At 34.1% G+C, this 23,886-nt stretch overlaps 1 protein-coding gene across 1 annotated transcript in view; it reads left to right on the forward strand.

Moving 5' to 3' along the window:
* Positions 1 to 23,886, forward strand: part of LOC107287888 (lipopolysaccharide-responsive and beige-like anchor protein) — a 275,476-nt gene that overhangs the window by 21,262 nt on the left and 230,328 nt on the right. The window contains exons 11-13 of the mRNA XM_029284234.1: positions 1,079 to 1,140; positions 18,877 to 18,941; positions 21,486 to 21,594. Coding sequence (XP_029140067.1) covers positions 1,079 to 1,140; positions 18,877 to 18,941; positions 21,486 to 21,594 — 236 coding nt within the window. The remainder of the gene's footprint in view (positions 1 to 1,078; positions 1,141 to 18,876; positions 18,942 to 21,485; positions 21,595 to 23,886) is intronic.

Below are 23,886 nucleotides of genomic sequence, written 5' to 3' on the forward strand. Positions count from 1 at the left end.
CACCAGAAAATTTAGAGATTCTGCTTTCAGTATTAGTGTACTTTAAAAATGCCATTATAAAAGGTCATATAAACTGAGCAAGCTAAATGGTGAATCCAGGGAAATATTTAGCATACATTACAAATTTATGATTTTTAAAGAATTTGATAATTTATTATTAAGTGCATTATTTAGTGGAATGATTCTTAAATTCAATGAATACATAAATAAACTGTTTATCATATGTATACATTATGTTGTATCCAATTGTATATAGAAACTTAGCTAGTCTGTCTATTTTTGTAATATATTAAATGCATGATATTATTGGCTTAGTAGGTTTTTTTTCAGTGTAATTAAGCCAAAGACAAACAGAATTAAACTTGGCATAGTGAAACATTGATTACTGAAAGGAATGCCACCATTTTAGGGCATTTAGGATAACATGTTTTCATTTTATGCTGGGGAAATAGCATGAAGTGCGAACTGATATTAATAACCAAATTAGTTTATAAATGTATAGGTTACTCTTGTGCTCTCCACCTCCTTAAGGTTTAGGTGGGGGTCAAGGGTCAAAGTACTAATAAGAGTGCTTGGGATGTCTGCTGCCATGAAACAAAATGGAAACTTGATTGATAGCTGGAGGGCTGAAGGGAGAGAGCTCAATGGAGAAAGCAAAGGTCACAGAACCATTTCCCTTCTCTGCATATATAATGATCAATCCATTCCAAGGTGAAGAAATGTAATATTATAAATCAATATACAATATGCCATACTTACTTTTATTAACTTGAAACCCTAATATTTATGTAATGCCAATTAAACAGCTTCAGGTCATCATTTTATATTAAAATTATGCATTGCAGTAATGAAATTAGTGTATATATTTAAATATATATTCTATTGACATAAATATTTGGATAAAACAATGAATATGTGAGGTTTCTTGTATTAAATGAGAATCATTCTACAGCATCGGGATAATACTATGAAATCTCAAATAGAACATTTATTATATAATAAAATGCCAATATTGTATATTAAATATATGAAACTAAAGTCAATCAAAGTATGTAATTCCATTTCTTTTTTCCTTTAGGTCTTGTATGTATGAAATCTAGCAGTTCAGTTGTGGAATTGGTCATGCTGCTTTGTTCTCAGGTAGGTTTCAGCTGACTTTAAACAGCTAGTATTGCCAATAAAACAAGCAAGCAAACTAGCAATCAAAAAACATTTAGTTTTAGAGCTTCTGTCTTTCTTTCTCCTTCAATGATAAAAGCCTAAACAACATCATCATTGTGGCATTTCTCAAACAAACCTGATTACAAAAGCTCTTTGAGAGATTCAGAACACCAGCAGAGGTAGCTGCAATTTGGTGTCCATTATATTTTACATTCCCCAGCTCCAAGCCAATGGCTGTGCTGCCTGGAAATAACAGAAGTTCTAGAAAAAACTAGAAAAGATCCCTAGTATATAAAACAATATATTAACAATATTATGTTATCCAATGTGATCAAGATAGATACTGCCTTAAATTTTTGTGATTTATTGTGTTATATATTATTTTAATAAGAGGCATTTTTACCCAATAACATATTTAAAAAGAAAAAGACTAAACTATGGACTTTAATATTTAATGTAAAATAATATAGCTGCATTAGAATTAATGGGATTTGATCTTTGCCTTTTTAAAAAGGATTTAAAATACATGAGGCCTCATGCTAATTGCTCTTGACATAGGTTTGATGAGAAATGTAAAATGCAACTTCATATTTTTTACTATTGTAGAAAGTGGTATTGCAATTAATTGTGATTTACAAAAAATATAATCTAAAAAATTAGATATGTCAACGAATTATAATATGTAATAGATCAAATAACAATAGTTTATTCCTCTCCCATTTTTCTTCATCATTATATGGAAAGTTTTTATTAAGCTTTTTTGTTTTGGCTTTTAAAAATCACATCTTTACTGATAGTAAATTCCCCTACTTAAAACTTTAAAATAGCTTTTTTTAATGGGAATGTTATTGGTCTAGAGGTCAAGGGTTTTGACCCATTTCAGAACCTTTGACCTTCATTTAAAGCCCTTATGGTTTACTTGCCTGACGAATAAGGTTAATGCAAAATTAATGTTTTTTTTACATTGATTTATTTGTTTTAGTGCCTGTATTGCCAAATGTATTTAGTCTGTGCTGATAGACATTTCATGAATACAAATGAAAGAATCATAGAAGGTGTGAAAAATCAATAACTTGCATCGACAATAAAGTGCAATAAAAACAATTACTTTTGGAGATTACAGCTAATGGATTTTTACAATGAACTAGTGAAGAATAGTTTTGTTTCTAGTGAGTCTGTTATTCAGGAATGCACTCAAACATGTTAGGGTTGTTTGAATTTTTTCTAGAAATGCACATAAGCATTGGATAATTTTAGGTAGGGATGGATAGATAGATTAGATGGATAGATAGATAGATAGATAGATAGATAGATAGATAGATAGATAGATAGATAGATAGATAGATAGATAGATAGATTTCCAAGACAGCATATTTTAAAATAATGATTTTTGAAAAGGAAGGAACTTTATTTGCTTAATACTTTCTTTGAAACGGTGATAAACATGTAAAAGTACTATTAATTGAGAAAATAGTTAGAACTTTATTGCTCAACACACACAATACACAAACATATCACATGCACTAATATAAAATATACATAACTATGAATACATATGAGAATTACATGTATCAAAATTACTTCAATACTCCGATTCAAAGAGGAATGAATGATATACTCTAGTGTCTCTATTTTTTATTCATATTGTTTATGTCCTGTTATTGAATAGAATATGGTAATGAATTAATTGAGAGGATAACAGTGAAATACATTGTTTTTTATTAAATAGTTGAAAAAGCCAATTCAGTAACTAAAAATGATATCCTGATTGAAAAGAATAACTATAACACAAAAAATAGTCTTAAGAAATGAAACTGAAAGGAACTTAGAAGTATAAAAATTTAAACTTGGGTGATAATTACATATTTTTTCTCTGTATTTTTCTAATTTAGAGAGGTTAGTATTGCAATCACAGAAATTATCTATTTCTTAAGAGATAAACTGTGTTGCCGTAGGAAGTCTGAGAGATACAAAATTGAATTTCAGCCAGACATTTTACAGATACTGTGAAGGCATGGGGTTGAGCTTGATTGATTTTTTCTCTTTGTGGGACTAGGATAAGATGGAAAATGAAGTGACCCTCTTGCTAAAATTTTAATTATTTTTTAAGAAGAGATGGAGAGGATAGAGGGGCCAAAGATCGAAAGATCAGGTCAGAAACTAGATTTAATCACATAAATAATACAATACAGTTAAACATAAGCATCTGTAAATGTGATTTTAAAATTTTATGGATTGGCAGACATAATGTCACATTAAAGCACTGCTATGATTAATTTCTATCATGATATGTTATTATTAAAATTATTTTCTGTAATCATGCAGAAATTAAGTTTTACAAATGCAAATTGTGCACAAAAAGTATATTAAAAGTAATATACTGATATTTTTAAAAGTAATTTTGATTTTTTTTTTAAAAAAAAGTTTATTGTAATGCAATAAAAATCCAGGTATTATTTTGCTGCTACTTATTTCCTGAATACTCTGAGCGCCTTAGCTCTTTTTTTTCATAGTATACACAAAATGTCAAATTATTTGAAATACTATTGTTTATTCTCCTTGTCAACTCCATCAGATGTCCACACTTGTCCTAAATATCTCAGGACATTTTTAATTGATACTGCATTCTGAGGCCAAGTACCAATGTTGTTTAACAACATAAAGGGATTCTGCATTTAGTATTAACTGAAGAATGTCCTTGCTTACTTGACATTAATATCATTTTTTGAAAGAATCCATGTTACATTCAAGGCTGCTTTATAAAAGCATTGGCTTGCTCATCCTAATTCAGTCTGACATATATTCCAATAACACTACCTCCCCTCTAGAGTTTAACGCTAAATTTATTGCTAAGCATTGTGAAGTGCATCATTTAAAAATGGTTTCAACCCAAAACATCTAATAAATAAATAATGTGTGTGGCTACTCAATAGTAGACATTCAAGACTAGAAATCATTCCTTCGGGTAGTCAACAGTCCACTATCGTAGTGGGCTGTCAGATAAATCTTATAGTAGCTGCATTTATGTCCTGTAAATCACATGTTATTGTCTGAGCCTTCTGCCAGGTCATCTATTCTTTTCCCATTTATCAGAAATGCATACAGTACATTGAAGCTCAATGCACCATCTAGTCTGGCTTCCTGTCCAAGTAATTATACCAACAGAAAGTGTGAAAATCTCAGCCAGATGCTCCTTTTGAGTATATCATGTCCAGAATTTATGTAGAGCTATTTCTGAGCTATTTAATTCATTCTACAACAAATGAAAAATTCTTTATTTCCTTGTGATCTTTTAGTTGATTGTGTAACTTTCTGATAAATAAATGTTATGTATAATAAGGATTCATAAATGATTCTAGAAACAACAATAAGCAAAATTCCTTGACCAAGCAAAATAGTTTTGATTTGGTTTATAGATTATTTGACTGATTCAATTGCTGCAAAGATCCAGAATTGTGCATAGTTCTTAAATGAATCAGAAAAACGTCAACTACACCAGTGGACTTTTGAATGTAATTAGAGTATCACAAAATAACTGTTCTCTTTTACGGTACAACATTGTGTATCAGTCTAAATGCATAATTTTAACAATATGAGCACTCATAATTATTTTTTAAACATTTAAAATGTCAATTAAAATAAAAAATGCTGTTTTCATCATGAGAATGATGCAGAGAATTTAATAGACATTGAAGTTATAGAATGGCTTGCTTACTTGTAACAGTGGTTCTCTGTGTCAACATCTGTGAATTCATATCATTTGGTTCTGTTTGTAGAACATTCCAGAGTCTGATGGATTTGATCCGAACACTGCCATCTTTATACTTGGCTAATCTTAAAATCAGCATAAATATTCTTAGAATTAACAAATGCTATATGACACTGAAAAAGGGCAGATAATGTCTAAAGATGTAAGGATCATTCCAATATATAGTGGAATTGATGAAAAAGGTGGTTTAGATATGATTCAAACAAGAGAAATGTGCTCTTTGGTAAAAATGAAAAAGCAAAGTACAGAACTAATTTATCTTTGTGCATGCCAATGTAAGGTGGGGCACAGAGTTCACTAACCCATTTATCACACATGACAGCCACAATGAATTCAAGCAATAAATGAGAAGTAAACCCTTCACAACATACAGTACTTAACCAATAGAAGAATACCCAATATTTGGACAAAAATAAATATTTGAAAGATATGCATATATGCATATATATATTGAAGGATAGCAAAAATAAACTGAGAATCCAGACAAGACACATTTTATTTTTGGTGCTCTTGGTGTTTCTTCTACGTTTAAATAGTATTCAAGCTTTAAATGGCATTGGTTACCATTGGTTAGCTTATAGCCTATGGATATTCCAGTCATCATCACAATTACTGGAGACTAAAATGGCCTTATCAGCTCAGACTGATATGCAAACCATGCTCTTACCTGGAGAGAAATAGCCTTGTAATAATTGTTTGGTAACTTCCCAGTTAATTCATTCCAATGTGCTGTAAATGTAGCTGCTTGGAAGGTATTCTAAAAGATTCTTGATGAGTCATATAGATGTGATTGTATTATGCTGATGCATAATTTGAAGTCAAATTCTTCAGTGAATACAGATGTAATTAAAAAGAATACTGAATCCCCATAGTGTAAGTTAACTTTGCTATGGAAATATCACAAGATTGAATCCTAACAAGCTTTTTCTTATGCTGTAAATAATAACTCTACTCTTAATTGTTTTTCAGAAAAGCTGCATATTGATCGGTTAATCATTTGATATAACTTAAACACTATAAGTAATGTACATGGGCATCTAAAAGGACTAGAATCTCACTATCTTCAGTTAGGTTCAACAAAGTTCATCAATTAGTGCAATCATTGCCATATCTGTTCCATATTAAGGACTGAATATTATAGCCAAGGATAGAGGTATTTTCATTTCCTTTATAATGTGTCACAATTGACTCTTGACCACTGTCTCAATAACCTTTTCCAGAAAGGATGATTGGAGACTGGGGGATGGTTGTCTAGCACCTCTGGATCCAGGGAAGGCTTCATTAGGAGAGAGCACCCAACAGCTTTCTTCAATAGCATTCCCTCTTGAAATGAGGTGTTAATCTCCTGGTCCAGAAAATTGTTCACTGTCAGCTGCACAAAGAAGTCAGCAGAAATCTACTTCATAGGTGGCAGAGCTTCATTTCATAAGTGATCATAGGCTAAAAGAAATCTCAAGTAACCATGCAAAATGATTCCATAGTCATCACTGAGGACTCTGAGTCAAAGATAAGTGGGTAACTTTGTCAGCAAAATGTAGGTCTAATTAATCAGAGCTACAAGGAAGAATTCTTGGTATTGGGTCTTTCCTAGCAGAGAATTATTCTCCTACATGGTGCACCCTGTCAGATGACATACTGGCACAATAAGAAGTAATAGATTTCCTTATTGTCGCAGATGGTCTGAACATAGGTATATATCTGTGCTTGTTCAGCTTTCTTGTCTTTCTCCACTATTGCTCTAAGCATTGTTTGCACTACTTCATGTCCTGAAGATTCCATTAAATCAGTAAACCCTAAGGGAATGACTGACAGAGAACTGAGTCACATATTAATAACACCAGACAAGATCCTCAATAGATTAATCTAACAGATTGTTGTGAAATTCCCCAAGCACATTCTGGAGATTATTTGGATCCATGAATGCCTTGAATGGACCATTCAAATAGCTCTAGCCCTAAAAGAGTCTGAATGGCAGTCAATCACATCTGGGCCAGAAGTGTTCTGACTTGGGTTGATGATAGTACTCTTTACATCCAGATCATATGGCAACCACTCTGAAACAAGTGCAAAACATAAAATGTTCCACCTCTGTATGTTGATCCTGGGACCAATCAAAACAAGGCTATGGTTGGCAAGGAACTTGAATTTCTTGGCCTACTTGGAGCTAGCACCCATCACATGGAAATGGAAGTACTCCCAATACCAAAATCACACATCACATCCTTATTTTCATTTTCCCATAGCTTGCACCATCTTTTTACCTTCTAAATTTTGTTTCCTTATGAACCACATATTTCATTTTTTACCCTGATGCACTTTTTAAACATGTTTAAACAAATCATGGGATAGTCTATTAATTTATCTTAGAATTAATGCCACTAGGCAAAAATCATGCTATTACAGGTAATCCCCCAGGTACGAACATTCATTTAGCTAGTTTTCACAAAAACAAATTTATTCAGAAAGGGTACTTACATTGGAAATTCAAAATTGTGACCAAAAAGAGTAAGCCATGTGACTTGGATTCAGTCACTGCTGCAAATGGCCATCTTCACTTTGTGATTTGCCTGTACTGTTCCAGTTACAAATGCAATTTCCTGAAGCAGGCAGGTTTTTTTTTTGTCCCTAATCACATGGCCAAACGAGCTGGTGATTTTTGCAGCCTGCACCAAGGGACTGGAGTGCTAGAATTGCTTCTGTAAGTATTTTAATTTTTGTTTTACTCTATAGTAGCAGTTTGCAAGCCCTTTGGAAACTGCTCTTCTTTTTAAGTACTGTACTTTGCAAACTATTGTGTTTGTAAGTACAGTACTTTGCAGAGATAAAGTTTGCTTGTAGAATACTAGCCAGCATCTACACAAACATTCTATAATGTTGTGTTTCCTTGCTTTTATTTTGGAGATTAGCATATATTACTGTAGTTTGTAGGTTTTAAATTTAAATTGCCTCCAGAAGTTGTGGGTGCCCCATCGCTGAAAACTTTTAAGAACAGACAGGATAGGCATCTATCAGAAATACTCTCTTGGGTTAGACTAGATGTCCTCAAGGTCCCTTCCATCTGTTACTGTTGCAAGCCGACAGTTCTGTAAACCGCCCCATCTCCCTTTGGGTGCCTGGCTGAAGACAAGCTAATTAGTGGCAAGTGTTTTTTTTTTAAAGCAGACTAGCAACAAATGGGTTTTTAAAACAGTTGCAAATGAAGAGTTCTGCAGCCTGCTTGGAGGCAATTTAGTTCCTGAGCTGAAGGCTGCACCGGAAACAGTTGATGGGCAGCTGGCAGCAATGGGGAAAGCCTCTCAGTTCAGGCAGTGAGCAATTAACAAATAGGAGGAAATAGTAAGTCAGATCTTCGTTCATTTAACCATACACTTGATTCAATTAATGAATTTGATTTAAACAATTTGTAAAATTGAGTCTGATTCATTTGATGATTTTTTTTTACTTACAAGCCTAATGGGCAGTCTCCATTAGGTTTGTACCTCAAGAATTACCTGTATTGTTATTTTCTTATATGTTCCAAATTCATTAACATTTAAATATTTAAGATTTTTCAAATAGTTTTATTATATATGAATAAGATATATAAAAAGATGTCATTGGATGTTGATAGATGAAAGTCTTTAAGCTTTAAGTTTAAAGATTAGGGCTAGGGTTGCATACATACAACTGTGATGTACTATAAATAGTTTTTGCTTGGATTTTAAAAAGTTATTTTCCCCTCATAAGATTCTGAATAGGAAACATGCATTTAAATTTCTCTAGAGCAGCTCTAAAAATATTACCTGTATTTTGAATAGTTGAAGATTGTGTTCTGTATTCCAAAATAAATAAATTTGTAAGATTTTGTACCTATCCTTTATATTTATTATTTTAGTGACCATTGTTAAAGAAAGAAAATTGCTTTATTGTACTACATTGTAAATCCCAAAGTTTCAATAAAAATAAATAAAATTAGTCTAGAAATAGTAGTCAAAGCATGTCTCCACAGATGTCAAGAACTAAGAGAACATAATTTAGCGAAGAAACAAGTGTTTCCTTCACCCTTAAACTTTAAGGCATCCTGTTGCTTCACCTGCACACTAGGTCTTTAAAAAATTGAACCATTTAAGGTGAATTTTGTGTTAACAGAGTACACCCTGGGGTTTGTAGTCTAGTCAGAAGGATGATACCATGCTGGCTTTCAAACTGAATCTTTGAACAATATTCTCATGAGTGTTAAATGTAAAACAAAGTAATATCAACTGGTACTTAATTCCATGAGCACCCTGCTGATTGGCCTAGGCTGTGAAATAGAGCCCTTCCTGACAGGAAGTCAGTCTATGAGTATAGAGACCCCTGAAAATAAAGTGTGCTATGACTTGAGAGCCTGCTGTTTTACAGCTTTTTTTGGTTGAGAAGTTAGCAAAAGGAAATAGATCTAAGCTGATATTTTTAGACTATTATTTTTATGCTAAATATAAATGTAGGCATGACAGTTTAAAATTGAGACCTCTTATTCCATAGATCTAATTTTAATATGACATGAACACATGTAAATCATTGAACCTGCATAAACTTTCCATATATATTCAAAAGACTTGCTACTGTGTATGCAGTAGACTTTACATGTGAATATTAACATTTTAATAATGGATTATGCCGAAATGGTGGGAAGTTGTGATGGTCATTAAATGAGGTGCCCACTTAGGATTCCCCGTCAGTGGTCTTCCGAATGCAGTTGTTAAACAGAGCACAGCGTGCCTCAGGGTGCGCAGGGGAGATCCTGGGAGGCCTAGTTCATGCCCTGCCCTTAGTCCCCCAAGGCTGCCTCCATCCTCTGAGGCACCCGATACTCTGCTTTCTACCCTTGAGGTCCCCTCAGGACTTGGCCTGCTTCCCACCCCATTGGAACCCACACTAACCTCCTCATCTTACATAGTCCATCACACACTTACTTTTTGAAGATACCTGAAGCTCAGATTAGGGAAGAAGGATAGACTGCTCTGTTCTTGGACTGCATGACATGATTCCAAAAGTGGCACCATTTTCAGGGCAACTGCATTGAATTATGAATACTTTAAAAATGGTGTCTGCTTCCAGGATCACACCATGCAGCTCAGAAACAAAGAACCCTGCTCTCATTCCCTAACATGAGCTCTGGAAAGCTCTGCAGCGGACTGCAACTGTCTGGAAGTTGCGTTAAGAGCAGGTCTCTCCATTCCTGGGCCACGTGGCACTAACCCAGAAGCAGCTGCCATTTTCAAAGCAGCCACAGTTCAATGCAGTCACCCTGAAAATGGTAGCCGTTTCTGGGATCACGCCATGTGGCCCAAGAATGGAGCATCCTGTCCTCCTCTAACCCATGCTCCAGAGATCTTTGAAAAGTAAGTGAGGAGGGTAGTGTGGGGACTGTGAAGTGAGAAGCAGGGATGTGGTCGGGAGATGGAAAGAGCTAGATAGGAGTGTGGTACCCCTGTAGTCAGTTGTAAGGCCTAATGACCGCAGGAGTGCTGCAGCTGTGGTAACTTCGGAACTAAGTTGTAAGTAGCTTTGGGGGAGGCCACCGTAACTTTGAACAGTCACTAAGCAACCAGTCATAAGTTGAAGACTACGTATACTATCTTACGTTTTTATGATTGTAATTCATCAAACAAATCTAGATTCTAGTGGTATGAATAAAAGGGTTGGCTGGCTGGCTGGTTGTTGGTTCAGTCATGCTAATTTCATCTGAGTTTCAAACCAATTTATTTTTTCTATAGCTAAAACATTGCAAAATGCAATTTTATTTGGATAACCTTACATCCTGTGACAATGTCTATAACATCATCAAACATCCACATCTATTTAAAATGCCAAATCCAGCTGACTGTGTGACAAAAAAAAGTAATATGTTAGGCACCTCAGCAGCCAATCCCAATAGTTATGTAGACTTCTCTGTGGGAAAGCTGTGTGGAAAAAGCAACTCACTGGCAAATATTGCTATATCATATTTTTCTGAAAAAACATTTTTCAGTTGTCATAGTTTGTACTAACAAAACAGTACAATAAGTATATTGCCTTCCCTTTAGAAAGAATAATAATTATATTTATTTATTAAATTTATATCTCATCCATCTCACTGTTTCAAGTGACTCTGGGTGGCTTAATAAAAACATAAATATAAAAATGTTAAAAACATTAAAATGTATTAATGTATAACTATATTACTGCTATTATCAATTACGGTAAATTCCTGAAATTAGTTTTCTTCTTGATGGCAAAGAGCAATACAATTAAAAGTTGCATTTCATTATGCATTTTTTATCTGCCTGCCTATCTATCTGCCTATCTATCTGCCTATCTGCCTATCTATCTATCTATCTATCTATCTATCTATCTATCTATCTATCTATCTATCTATCTATCTATCTATCTATCTATCTATCTATCTATCTATCCATCCATCCATCCATCCATCCATCCATCCATCCATCCATCCATCCATCCATCCATCCATATTGTTTGTGTTTGTGTGTGTATGTGTATGTGTGTGTGTATCAGTGTTTCCTTTTCTGCCTACAAATAGTTTATGGTTTTCTTAGACTGGGCCAAGAATTGGTTACATAGAAATTTGTATTTCTTCCCTTAACCCTGGTTTGTGGAACTTGGTAATTTGAATGATTTTGAAATATCTTTTCTCATTACATGTGCTACTTGATAGATTGAGTTTATTATTTATTTAAGAAACATTTGTGTTAGGAAAATATATCTTTGTTGAAAATTATTCTGTTTTGTCTAATTCAAGTAATTCTAACATGCAGAAGCATTACACTTCTTAGTTGGCTCTTTTGTATTATCATAAAAGTATTGGAGATTGTCCAAATTAACAAATTATCCCATTAGTTCTGGAAATAATGCCCATATGTCTTCATTCACTATGTGTACTATACCCAAACAGGTACAGTATAAATAATACACTGTTTCTCATGGACAAAATCTATTTACTGTAAGTAGTCACTATGAGCCAACAATGACTTGACAGCACACAATCAATTAATCAATAATACATTACTAACAATTTCACTGTTTGGTTTACAATGACCTAGAGTTTATGAGCTATATATTTCTATTTCCACTTTAATTTATATCTATCTAAATTATGCATGGATTAGATTCAGACTGACTTAAATCATATTGATTCAAGTGAGTCCATCTTAAAAAAAATCACTAAATCTGGTTCCCATTTACCATGCATTTTCTGCATTAAAATGCCATATTTGAAAGTCATGCATTTTATTGATTGGTATGATGCAATAGTGTGGCTTTTCACAAAGATCATTCTCCCTGGCAATTTAGGTTTATTAAATCAAAGTTTATGTTGGCCTAAGCGGCCTCAGTTGGTTATATATGGACATGTATTTGTGTGAGCGCACACATTTATGCATGCATGGCATTTGAAAGGACAGTATATTTTATAATATCAGGTAGCAAAACAAAAAGATTGGAATTCAAAGGTAATAGCAGAACTGCATGTTCTATTATGTTTCCCTCCATGGACCTTTTCTGTTGCTGCTTCATTAACTAGGATTCTTCATCTTACTTCATGTAAGACAGAGGTTCCCAACCTATGGGCCGCAGCCCACTACCAAGCCGTGGCCACTTGGCCGCTGGGCTGCATGAGTAGCTGGGCAGTGCATGCGCGTGTGCATATGCTCACCCTTGTATCACCGTTACCATGAGTGTTGTGTGGGTGGTGGCAGCGCTGCTAGTATTGCACAGGTGGCAGTGTTGCCACAAATCTTGTGCGGGCGGTGGCAGTGCCTCAAGTGGCAGGTAGGTGGTGGCATGCCACACGCAGATAGTGGCATTGGCAGAAATCTTGTGCGGGTGGCGGCAGTGCTGCAAGCGGCAGGTGGGCCGCAGCACGATCCTTGTGCAGGGGTGGCGGTGTGAGCCTCGCACTGGGGCAGGATTGCTGCAGGCCATGGCGCGGTCTTTGCGCGGGGGCAGCGGCATGAGCTTCACACCAAGGCAGCATTGCTGCAGGCCACAGTGCGATCCTCGCATGGGGGCGGCATCGCTGCGGGCTGCGGTGCAATCCTCGCACGGGGCGGTGGCACGAACCTCATGTTGGAGCAGTGGCGCAAAACTCGCGCCAGGGTGGCATCGTTGCAGTGCGATCCTTGCATGGGGATGGCGGTGCGAGCCTTGTGCCGCCAGCGGCATCACAGCGCGAGTGTCACGCCAGTGGTAGCATTGCCACAAGCCTGGCAATGGCAGTGCCATAAGCCTCACACAGGCGCCACCGTCACTGAGAGCATCGCACGCATGCTCACCGCCCCATTTGTGTGGTGTGCATGCTTGCAGCCTGTTTATACGCACACACGCACGTGTGACCACATTCACATTTGTGCATGCGCGCATAAGGCGCCTGCCCCCTCCCTCTCCCACCGGGCCGCCAGTCCAAAAGGATTAGTGACCTTTGATGTAAGAGTTTGGTTCTAAGTAACATTTATATAAAGCATGGTTACAAATGAAATTACATGATCAGTGTCAATCTCTTTTTCACCTCTTGTGATACAACATTATTTTGTCTTTCACTATTCATGATATTCAGTATTCGTCCTTTATGGATATAGATTAAATGAGAGAATAGTACATTTATTAGTATACTGTCTTCTTTATTGATATTCATATCAGAATTATTATATTCTGTACGTGTCCAGTTACTTTTACCCACATATTCAGAATTTTAGTTCAGTTAATTGTATACAGCTGGGTAAGAATTAAACAGATAATTATTTCATTATTCACAGAACTGGGCCTTCAAGATATTTAATGTGTTCTGTGACTGTTTTCACAATGATAAAATGAGAAAGTTATGTAGCTTAATTCCAACTACATTTTTATTTTCCTAATAGCATAATTCCCCCAATTGTTGTACATATATCCTCAGAAAAAAGTATCTTTAGAATATTTTGTAAATATGTCATGGGTTTTATGACACTTAAGACATATCTTTATGTATCAGTATAAGGCTTAGTACTATGTATTTTTTAAAACAAACAGAAGTACCTTATAGTTTCCGATTGTATACAGTAGTCCTTGACTTATAACTGGTTGCTTAGCATATGTTCAAACATACAGCAGATTTATGGGACTTTTGATCCATTTCTGAAGTTCGAATGTCCTGCCCGTCTGGTCATGTGACCACATTTTGGGCGCTCGGCAACTTGGCAATATTTACTGTTGTTTGCAGTGCCCTGTGGTCATGTGACAATGATTTTACAACATTTCTGCCAGAAATATGTAGTTATTTTAAGTTTCTGGCAAAAAAAAACAACCCGTAGTGAACAACTGCAGCATTTATTGAAGGATCACGGTATTCGCTGACTGTCCCAAAAAGTCATTGGGTCCTGTCACATGATGACTGACTTTACGACCATCACAACTTGCAACCAAAATTGTGGTCTCAAGTACAGTCGTAAGTGGATGACTACTGGTAAAAGTTTATTGTGTATTAGAATTAAATTCTATAATGAGGTTTTTTCAGGAATTTGCTACCCAATAGTATAAAACCAGTTTATAGGAAGTTTGCCCAATAAACTGGTGTTATACTATTGTGTAGCATACTATTGTGTAGCATACTATTGTGTAGCATAAAATGGCTTAAGCAGCAGGAGAGTTTTCTGCTTTTAGTTAAAGACTGCTGTTTCTGTATGACATATTTACAACTTACTTAATTCTTAATGTAGTGTGCTGTGGAACTGAGCATGCAAAAGAACAGAAAGAGCTCTGGTTTCTCTGTCTAAGGTTATTACTTGCTGTATAATAATACAGGGTTTATTTTATTGGGTTAGTTGTAGTTAACTTCAGCACTATGCATTCATATAAATCATTCCCAAACTGTTTTCTTTACATTTTTTGAGCTATCATGGTTGTTAAACATTTTTCTGTAGTAATCTCAATCTGATTTTAAATCAAGTAGATTTAGTAGTTAATAGAATTATCTCATACCTTTTAAAAATACTGTCTTCAGCATTTCTTTCCTTGTTTCTTTATCATAATATAAGAGGAAAACAAAAGTGCCTTAGACACACACAGAATTTACATTTCCTTTCCTTTATTCACTAATGGTCTAAATTTTCCCTGTTTTTTTCCTATGGACATTGATTGAAAATGGGATGTCACATACAAAATGTGTGTATGCCTATTGGGGATTTATTGGGCACAAAGTGGCTCATAACATAAAAATGTGTGTATGCCTACCCGGTTGTATAATTGTTCCTTTTGGGTAGACATAGTAATATGGTTGATTAGATGGAAGCCAGACGCTATAACTAGAATACAAATATTAATGTAACATAACAAAGGGTATGGAATGACTTACTCCTTATATTTCACTATATTTTATAATTAAAAAGTCTTACATACATTTCTAATGTCTGCCTTGAACGTTTTAGCCTGGAGCAGTCTCTAATGAACAGGCCTCCCCCTTCCCCACTTGGGCTTTGAGCTTCCCTAAAGACTTGACTTGAGACCTCAAAGGGCAGCAGCTGCCATTTGTCTTGAAGAATGAAGTTGCCAAACATTCAGGCTGTGTACTAATAGAACACATTTGTACAATTCAACTCCAGAAGCTTGATATAGGTTTAATGTTGATCATCTGTTGCAACTTGTAAAAGAGTGGACCTTGAGCAACTTTTATCAACTTTTATCATGACTTTATGAAAGCAGATCCTTTGCATTATATAAGAGAAAAATGTGTCTCAGATAAAGTTTTCGGCAAAGTTACATCCTTGGAGAAGTATATATGGATGGTTCATTGCCAAATTAAATTTTTTGGGCAATGTGATTACCATAAACAATCAAAATTTAATGTTACATGCTATTCCTTCATAAATAATTAAGTTCAATACTAAACAGTTGGAATGGGCAGCCCTCTGACTTCACATTAATGGGCTACCCATTCAATTCTTTAGCATGAAGAGAGGAACATTTAAACATCAGGAAAGCATAGGATACTTTGTGTGATACATGAATTGAGATTTGGAAGCCATCTTTATCCTGGTTCCTCAGCTAGTTGGAAAATCTGGAGGGTGGAATAGAATTAGAAGTGGAAGAAGTGGAAATACTATTGACCAATGAAAATAATTTAATTAGGAGACAGTTTTCTAATGATGAAGAAAATAATGTAATTATAATGAACATAAAATAACTTCTTGAATGCAAATGTACATACAAGTTCATAGTTCCATGTCTGCCCCAACCAAAGACACTGTTATATCTGGTGCTTGATAGGACACAAACTGTATACACATCCATATATGTGTATTCAGATCTCAGGTTTCTTTTTAAGCAGAGGTGTCCAATATGTCAGGAATCTGAAGTGTCTGATTAGATCTACATTGCCTTGACATGAAAGCAAAACTTTCATCTGCTGCTGATCACATTCCAGCTTCTTACTCCAATTTCTAGGAACTATTTTTAAAGATTCTAAATTATAAAAGATTACCTAGATGTAGATCTTGTATTTATTGCCCAATCGGTTTTCTGGCAACTTATATTACTGGTCTAATACTATTTTACATTCTTGCTCCTGGTTATAAAATATTGACAAATTTTCTATAAGTTTTAGTATGATCATAGAAATTGAAAACAGGGAAGATACATTTTATAGGAATAGGAAATAGTATCAGTTTATAATAGGTATGAAATTTTTGAATTGAATTGAATACTTTATTTGGCTAAGTGTGATCAGACATACAAGGAATTTGTATAATATAATATTGTATAATAATAATAATACCAATAAAATACCAATAAAGGAGAAGTGAAGATAGCAAGAAGGGTAAATAATAATACTACAGCCACACTATATGGGTTAATTATGAGTTGAATTTGTCAGTTTTTTGTTGCAGTTTTTTTAAACTGCTGAAATGATGTTACAATTATTGGATTTCATTAATTGACAGATCATGCCAGACAAATCTTATTACATTCTTTGACCAAGTGACAAAATTAGTGGATCAGAGGAATGGTGTGGATATAATTTACTTGGACTTCAGTAAGGCATTTGATAAAGTAGATCACAACCTACTACCCAATAAGATAGAAAAATGTGGGTTAGACAGCATCACCACCAGATGGATTCGTAGCTGGCTGACCGGCCATACTCAGCGTGTGGTCCTCAATGGAACCGCATCTACATGGAGGGAAGTGGGTAGTGGGATGCCCCAGGGCTCTGTTCTGGGCCCAGTGCTCTTCAACATCTTCATCAACGATTTGGACGAGGGGATAGATGGGGAACTCATCAAATTTGCAGACAACACCAAGCTGGCAGGAATAGCCAACACTCCAGAAGACAGGCTTAAGATACAGGAGGATCTGGACAGACTTGAACACTGGGCGCTATCTAACAAAATGAAATTCAATGGTGAAAAAAGTAAGATTCTACATTTAGGCAAGAAAAATCAAATATACAGGTATAGTATGGGGGGGTACCTTGCTCAATAGTAGTAACTGTGAGAGGGACCTCGGAGTCCTAGTGGACAATAAGTTAAATATGAGCCAGCAGTGTGCTGAGCTGCCAAAAAAGCCAACGTAGTGGTTAAAGCCACGTGAGGTATTAATACCACTTTACAATGCCTTGGTAAGGCCACACTTGGAATACTGCATCCAGTTTTGGTCACCACGATGTAAAAAAGATGTTGAGACTCTAGAAAGAGTACAGAGAAGAGCAACAAAGATGATTAGGGGACTGGAGGCTAAAACATATAAGGAACGGTTGCTGGAATTGGGTAGTTTAACGAAGAGAAGGACGAGGGGAGACATGATAGCAGTGTTCCAATATCTCAGGGGCTGCCACAAAGAAGAGGGAGTCAAGCTATTTTCCAAAGTGCCTGAAGGCAGAACAAGAAGCAATGAATGGAAACTTATCAAGGAGAGAAGCAACCTAGAACTAAGGAGAAACTTCCTGACAGTTAGAACAATTAACCAGTGGAACAACCTGCCTCCAGAAGCGGTGAATGCTCCAACACTGGAAGTTTTTAAGAAGAGACTTGACAGCCATTTGTCTGAAATGGTATAGGGATTCCTGCCTGAGCAGGAGTTTGGACTAGATGACCTCCAAGTTCCCTTCCAACTTTATTATTATTGTTGTTGTTGTTGTTGTTTTTATTAACACCTTAGGGAAAAGAATAACAAAGATCTTGACATAACAGTGCACTTGGCTCCATGAATTTAATTGCAATATAGGATATGTATACCGTGTTAGAATGTTGGATTAAATATAACAGGCAATAGGCATTATATTCTTCTCCCCTCTCATCCACTATTAAAATACATATGGGGGAAACATTTACTGGTTCATACTTATGACCGTTGCTGTGTCGTGTGATCATCTTTTGCAACTTTCTCACAAGCAAACTCAACAGGGAAGCCAGATTCACTTAACCAGGTTACTAACTTATCAACTGCAGTGAATCACTTAACAACTGTGGCAAGAAAGGTTGTAAAATGGAGCAAAACTCACTTAACATATAACTCACTTAAATTTAGGAATAGATATTAGACAGATAATGGTTCATATGCCACCTATCCCACATTCTGGTTTGGTTTTTTTTTACTTGGCTTGACATGCATGAAGCTAGCCATAATAACTTGTAATACTATAGGGCAGGGGTAGGCAACCTCGACTCTTTTATGACTCATGGACTTCAACTCCCAGAATTCCTGAGTCAGTATAGCTGACTCAGGAATTCTGGGAGTTGAAGTCCATGAGTCATAAAAGAGCCAAGGTTGCCTACCCCTGCTATAGGGCAATAAGTGAACTCAGCTTATGTGATATTTTATCAGCTCTAGAATTTTGTTCATGATCTTTTTTTATCTGTCATAAAATTTTAATTTTTTATTTTTACTAGTTAAATAAAACAATTATGTTTCTTTTAATGCATTTAATTATCTTTTTTATCATTTTTGTATTATAGGAATGGCAGAACTCAATACAGAAGAATGCAGGCCTAGCTTTCATTGAACTTGTCAACGAAGGAAGGTAACTTCCTAGTTAGCTTAAATGTATCCTTACCTCATCTTAGCTTTAATACTATTGTTTTGTAGTGATTAAGCATACAAATTTGCCTCCTCTGATCACTTACAATTAAGTTTTCAAATGTTTTTATTTAGAAATATGCTACCCATTCTTTTGGATAGTTAACTTTGTAGGTCTGATCTGGTTTCTAAATACTCTTCATCCTCAATACTCTGTGGTAATAGTTTAAGATTTAGCTTCTTTTTACTTGTAATCACAGTATGTTTATAGAAGATACATGTTGCTTTAACCCTTCTGAGTTGATTGTAGTAAGTTACAAGGGCTCAGTCATATTTTCTTTGGCTTAAATACAATAGCTTGTCAGCTATTAACAGAGCCTAATACATAACTCTTGGTGAGCTAGAACGTATATTGGATTGATATATTTTTTCAGATCAGCATTTTTTTTAAAAAAAATAACCATTTATACATAACTATTTTAAATATAAAAATACATTGTAATTTGCATTATTCCTTAACATATAGTTTCACAAAAGGTCCTGGTTATTTTAAAGTAAATGTTAATTCAGTTTTTCAAGTTCATTTTTAGTACAGATGTTTCCAAATAAAGCAACTGTAAGTCATTGCTAAGCATTGCAGATAATGTTTATGTGGATATAATTTTATTTCTAAAATAAAAGTTATGGTCTTTGATATCTGAATCTGGAAGCTAACTCCTCTGAAGTGCAAGTCTTTTACATTCCTAACTTCAGATGTTCAAGATGAAGTAGTCTACACAAATATCATAGGGGAGCTATGCTTCAAAATAATCCGCAGATAGTGAAACTGATGGTCTAGCCAGTTATGTTTTTCTCTGCATTTTCTATTTATTCATGACACTCAAAGACATTAATCCCCACCCAGATTTTATAAATTTTTCCTAAAAGGTAAATCAGTATTTTTAAATAATCTAAAAGTGTGTATTCAGTAGCAGGGTATGTTAAAATAGCAGTGAATTTTAGAGTTCAAAGACTAATGCATATGAGGGTAAAGCCTTTTTCAAAATTTGGATAAAATGCATTGATTTTCAGTTCAAAATTATTTTAAGTGAAATAATGAACTAAACTGAAACAATCAAAATTATACAGAGAGATAACAATACATTTGAAAATAATACATTATAATATAAAATTATAATATAATAATATAATATAATATAATATAATATAATATAATATAATATAATATAATATAATATAATATAATATAATATAAAATGCTATTAAGTTTTTTGTCTATAAAACTATATTTTAGCATTTTTAATATTAGTGTTAAAGGCATGCTTTATATTTTAATATTTCTGCTTGATATATTTACATCAGGATTTGTTACCACCTTGGCAGAGAATATATATTTGTAAAAATATACAGATTTCAGAAGTAAACAGTAATAAAACTGACATATATTTAAGAAAAATTATGCTTACATTGTATAGTATAATGCACCCAAATTTAATAGTTTGTACTATTCAGCTTTTGAATTCAAATATTTTTGTTGATTCTGAAATCTGTCTTAAATATTGGTAGTAAGAGGGGGCAAAGACAGAGGGAAGAAAAGCAGAAGTGATTTTTAGGCATTATAAGCCATGATTAGTTAAATAATAAATCTACAAATTTCAAAATAATTCATCCTTGTTGCATAATAAAGGTTTGCAAGCCTGGCTTCAATGCATAGATATGGTGAGATAATGAGTCATATTATTTGTATAAAAATGTAGAATAAAAACAAAATCTATTATACTGATTATAAAATAATTACAGAGGTTTTGTGAGGAAATGTATCCCAATAATTTTTCATTAAAATTGATCTGGGATACATTTCCTCACAAAGACTCTAATTATTATTTTTAATTGATTTAATACCACATAAATATATTTGGTTTTGAATATAATATGCAGCTAGTTGAGAACTATGCTGCTATAAACTACAAGTTAATGCCAATGTTCTATGTTCATAATCATAATACTTCAATAACTTCTGATATAAAACCATAGTAAATAACTGAGCAGAACATTAAAAGGGGTAAAGGAAATGATGAAGGTAGAAATGATATCAAAAGGAAATAATTTGAAAGAATGGAGAAAGAAAATTAAATAGTGTTTTGTACTTTGAATTAAAAATTTGATCTATGAAATGGATTTTTAGAATTTCATTTTTTATTTGCCATATGCATTTGTTTATTTGTTTTGATCATTTAACTATCTTTGTGCAATTAGATTTCCAATTTCTACTTTTTTTCAAGAATAGCTACATATATTTGGTACTACTTGCAACAAATACATATTCCTTATATACTTATATGAGGATGAAACTCGTTTGTATAATAGTCAGCATAATGGAATCTGCATCTTGCTGAAAACAAAACTCTATCTCTTGGAGTTAACAGGAAATTTGTTTTAGATAGTCAGTCACAATTATTGCCTCTGTTTATTCCAGTAGCTAAATATTATAAAATGTTTTATTTTATAAATTCACAATTTCTTTGTCCTAAATATTTTGCATTTATAGGTTGCTAAGTCAAACAATGAAGGATCATTTAGTGAGGGTAGCAAATGAAGCAGAATTTATCTTGAGTAGGCAGAGAGCGGAAGATATTCACAGGCATGCTGAATTTGAGGTAAGCCATTTTCTTGGAAAATGCACTAATAATTGATTTAAATGTATTGTAGTTGTAATCTGAGACGTGGGCATTTCATGTCAGAATAAAAATGAAGGAAATTTGGATATAGAGAATTTTTCATTTTTAAAACCATGTTGCTTTGTAAACAGTACTGGCTAATTATGTATGTCTATTTTCTTACTTTTGTTTTTTTCTCTCATTTTATACTAGGTAGCTAGGAAGTATTTTTGGGGGGCAAATACTAGTTAACACTGAATTGTTTTGTTCTTAGAATTTTGTTATAGTTGTGGCCAATATGCAATTTTAAATTCTTGATGTTCAAATGTTGCTGTTCATGCTGAGAATCAATATTGTATCTTGAACAATGATATTTATTTTTCTCTGAAATTATTACAGGTGATAAAAGTTTTTTTTAAAAAAACTATTTTATATAGAAATATAACTCAGTGAATGCAATGTGACCCTAACTATTATTATAGTTTTCTGTTCATTTAGTACTAGATGGTCTTCCCTGAAGTCCTCTCCTAGTCCTCTCAGTGTTCTTTTAAGGCCAATAGGTATTCATGAAAATATGCTAAATTATCTATATAGAGTTGAACAGATATGCATTGGTTTTCTAAAGATTGTTTTTATCTCACCTTTATTATTTTTTATAAATAATTCAAGATATACCTAATACTCCTTCGTCCTCCTATTTACCCCCAATAACAACCTTGTAAGATGAGTTGGCCTGAAAGAGAGTCACCGGCCCAAAATCACTCAGCCAGCTTTTATGCCTAAGGCAATCTAAAACTGGGTTATGAAGATGGCTACAGTCATCTAGCGTTTTTATCTTCTGCGAATGTCAGTGGGGTTTTTAAAGGCCTAGAGATGTTTTTGGAAGCAGAGGTGTTATTTGAGACTGATACTTTGGTTTAAAAGATAATGGAATTTTAATTAAATGTATAATTAATTTAGTTGGTTAATCCAGAAATTAGTTTATAATAGGTGTAATACTGATAAATGTTTCTACTTTATCACAAACATGATCCATGGTTTCTTTATTAATTTTAAAATTGATACTAGGATGGAGGCAGTGGCAAGCCTTTCTGAAAACTGCAGGGATTAGTTCACAAACTTGTGCTCTATTTCATTACATAAAAATATTAAGTGAACTTTTGCGTTCTACAGCTAAGTTGCATGCATGATTGCAATTTACTTAGTTTTGTTTTAGGTAAAGTTAATTAAATTTACATATATTATTTCTGAAACATTTTTAATATCTCTTTGTATATCATGTTTGCACAAACATAGATATTATTTCAGAACACAATTTTTAGGACATTGTATTCTGATAGTAGTCTTATGGTGTGCACTTATAAATTATGTTCCTTGAAATGCATTTCTTGATTGATTGTTTGCCTACTGTCTTATTTAGCGAATATTTGCCATTTTGAAAATAATGAAAAAATAATTGTATTGCAAATGGATCTGGCAAACTATAACCTTACCAGTATGATTCTTTAATCTTCTTGTATCTCAGGCTTTCAAGGATACTGCTCTGCTTGTATGACTTATATATTTTTAAACCTCCAAACAAGTTTTTATCTCTTTTATAAAGTCATCATTACCATATTGAACTTAAAGGCACTAATCTATTTTGATTAAGGTTGGCTTTATATAAAATTATTGTTTAGCAATCTTTCAACCATGTATATAACTTTCCACCTGACCTATAGAACAGCATGGTTCATAGATAAAGAAAATGGAGATAATTTTATATAGTATCTAAATCTTACGTTTTGCCACAACCTACATTTGTATTTAAATGTATATTGCAAAACTGGTGGAGTACAAAACTGTTAAGATTTAAATCATTTGAGCATATTTTGCAATAAAAATTAAACCGAATTTTTTAAAAAATATTTATTTAAATATAAGGGATATATTAATAGCAAAAACCAGTTTCACATCAGAATGACCCGTCTTCAACTGCAAAGAAAAATGCTTTTACTAACACTCGCAGGATTGTACAGAGCAAGCTCCGCAAGATGCAGGACTCCTGATTGAGTGCCAAAGCAGATGAAATCCAGAAGTTTGCTGATAGAAATGATGCCAAACGGTTCTATGAAGCTCTTAGATCCCTGTATGGACCTCAGCCCTCAGGAAGCTCCCCTTTATTGGATTCGAGTGGTGCAACTCTCATCACTGAGAGGAATCTGATTTTACAGCGTTGGGCTGAGCATTTCCACTTTGTACTGAATCGCCCATCCACCATCAATAATGAGGCGATCGACAGAATACCCCAGG

The sequence above is a fragment of the Protobothrops mucrosquamatus genome, unplaced genomic scaffold, assembly GCF_001527695.2.
Source record: "Protobothrops mucrosquamatus isolate PMUCROS unplaced genomic scaffold, P.Mucros_1.0 scaffold453, whole genome shotgun sequence".
In the NCBI taxonomy this organism is placed as follows: domain Eukaryota; kingdom Metazoa; phylum Chordata; class Lepidosauria; order Squamata; family Viperidae; genus Protobothrops; species Protobothrops mucrosquamatus.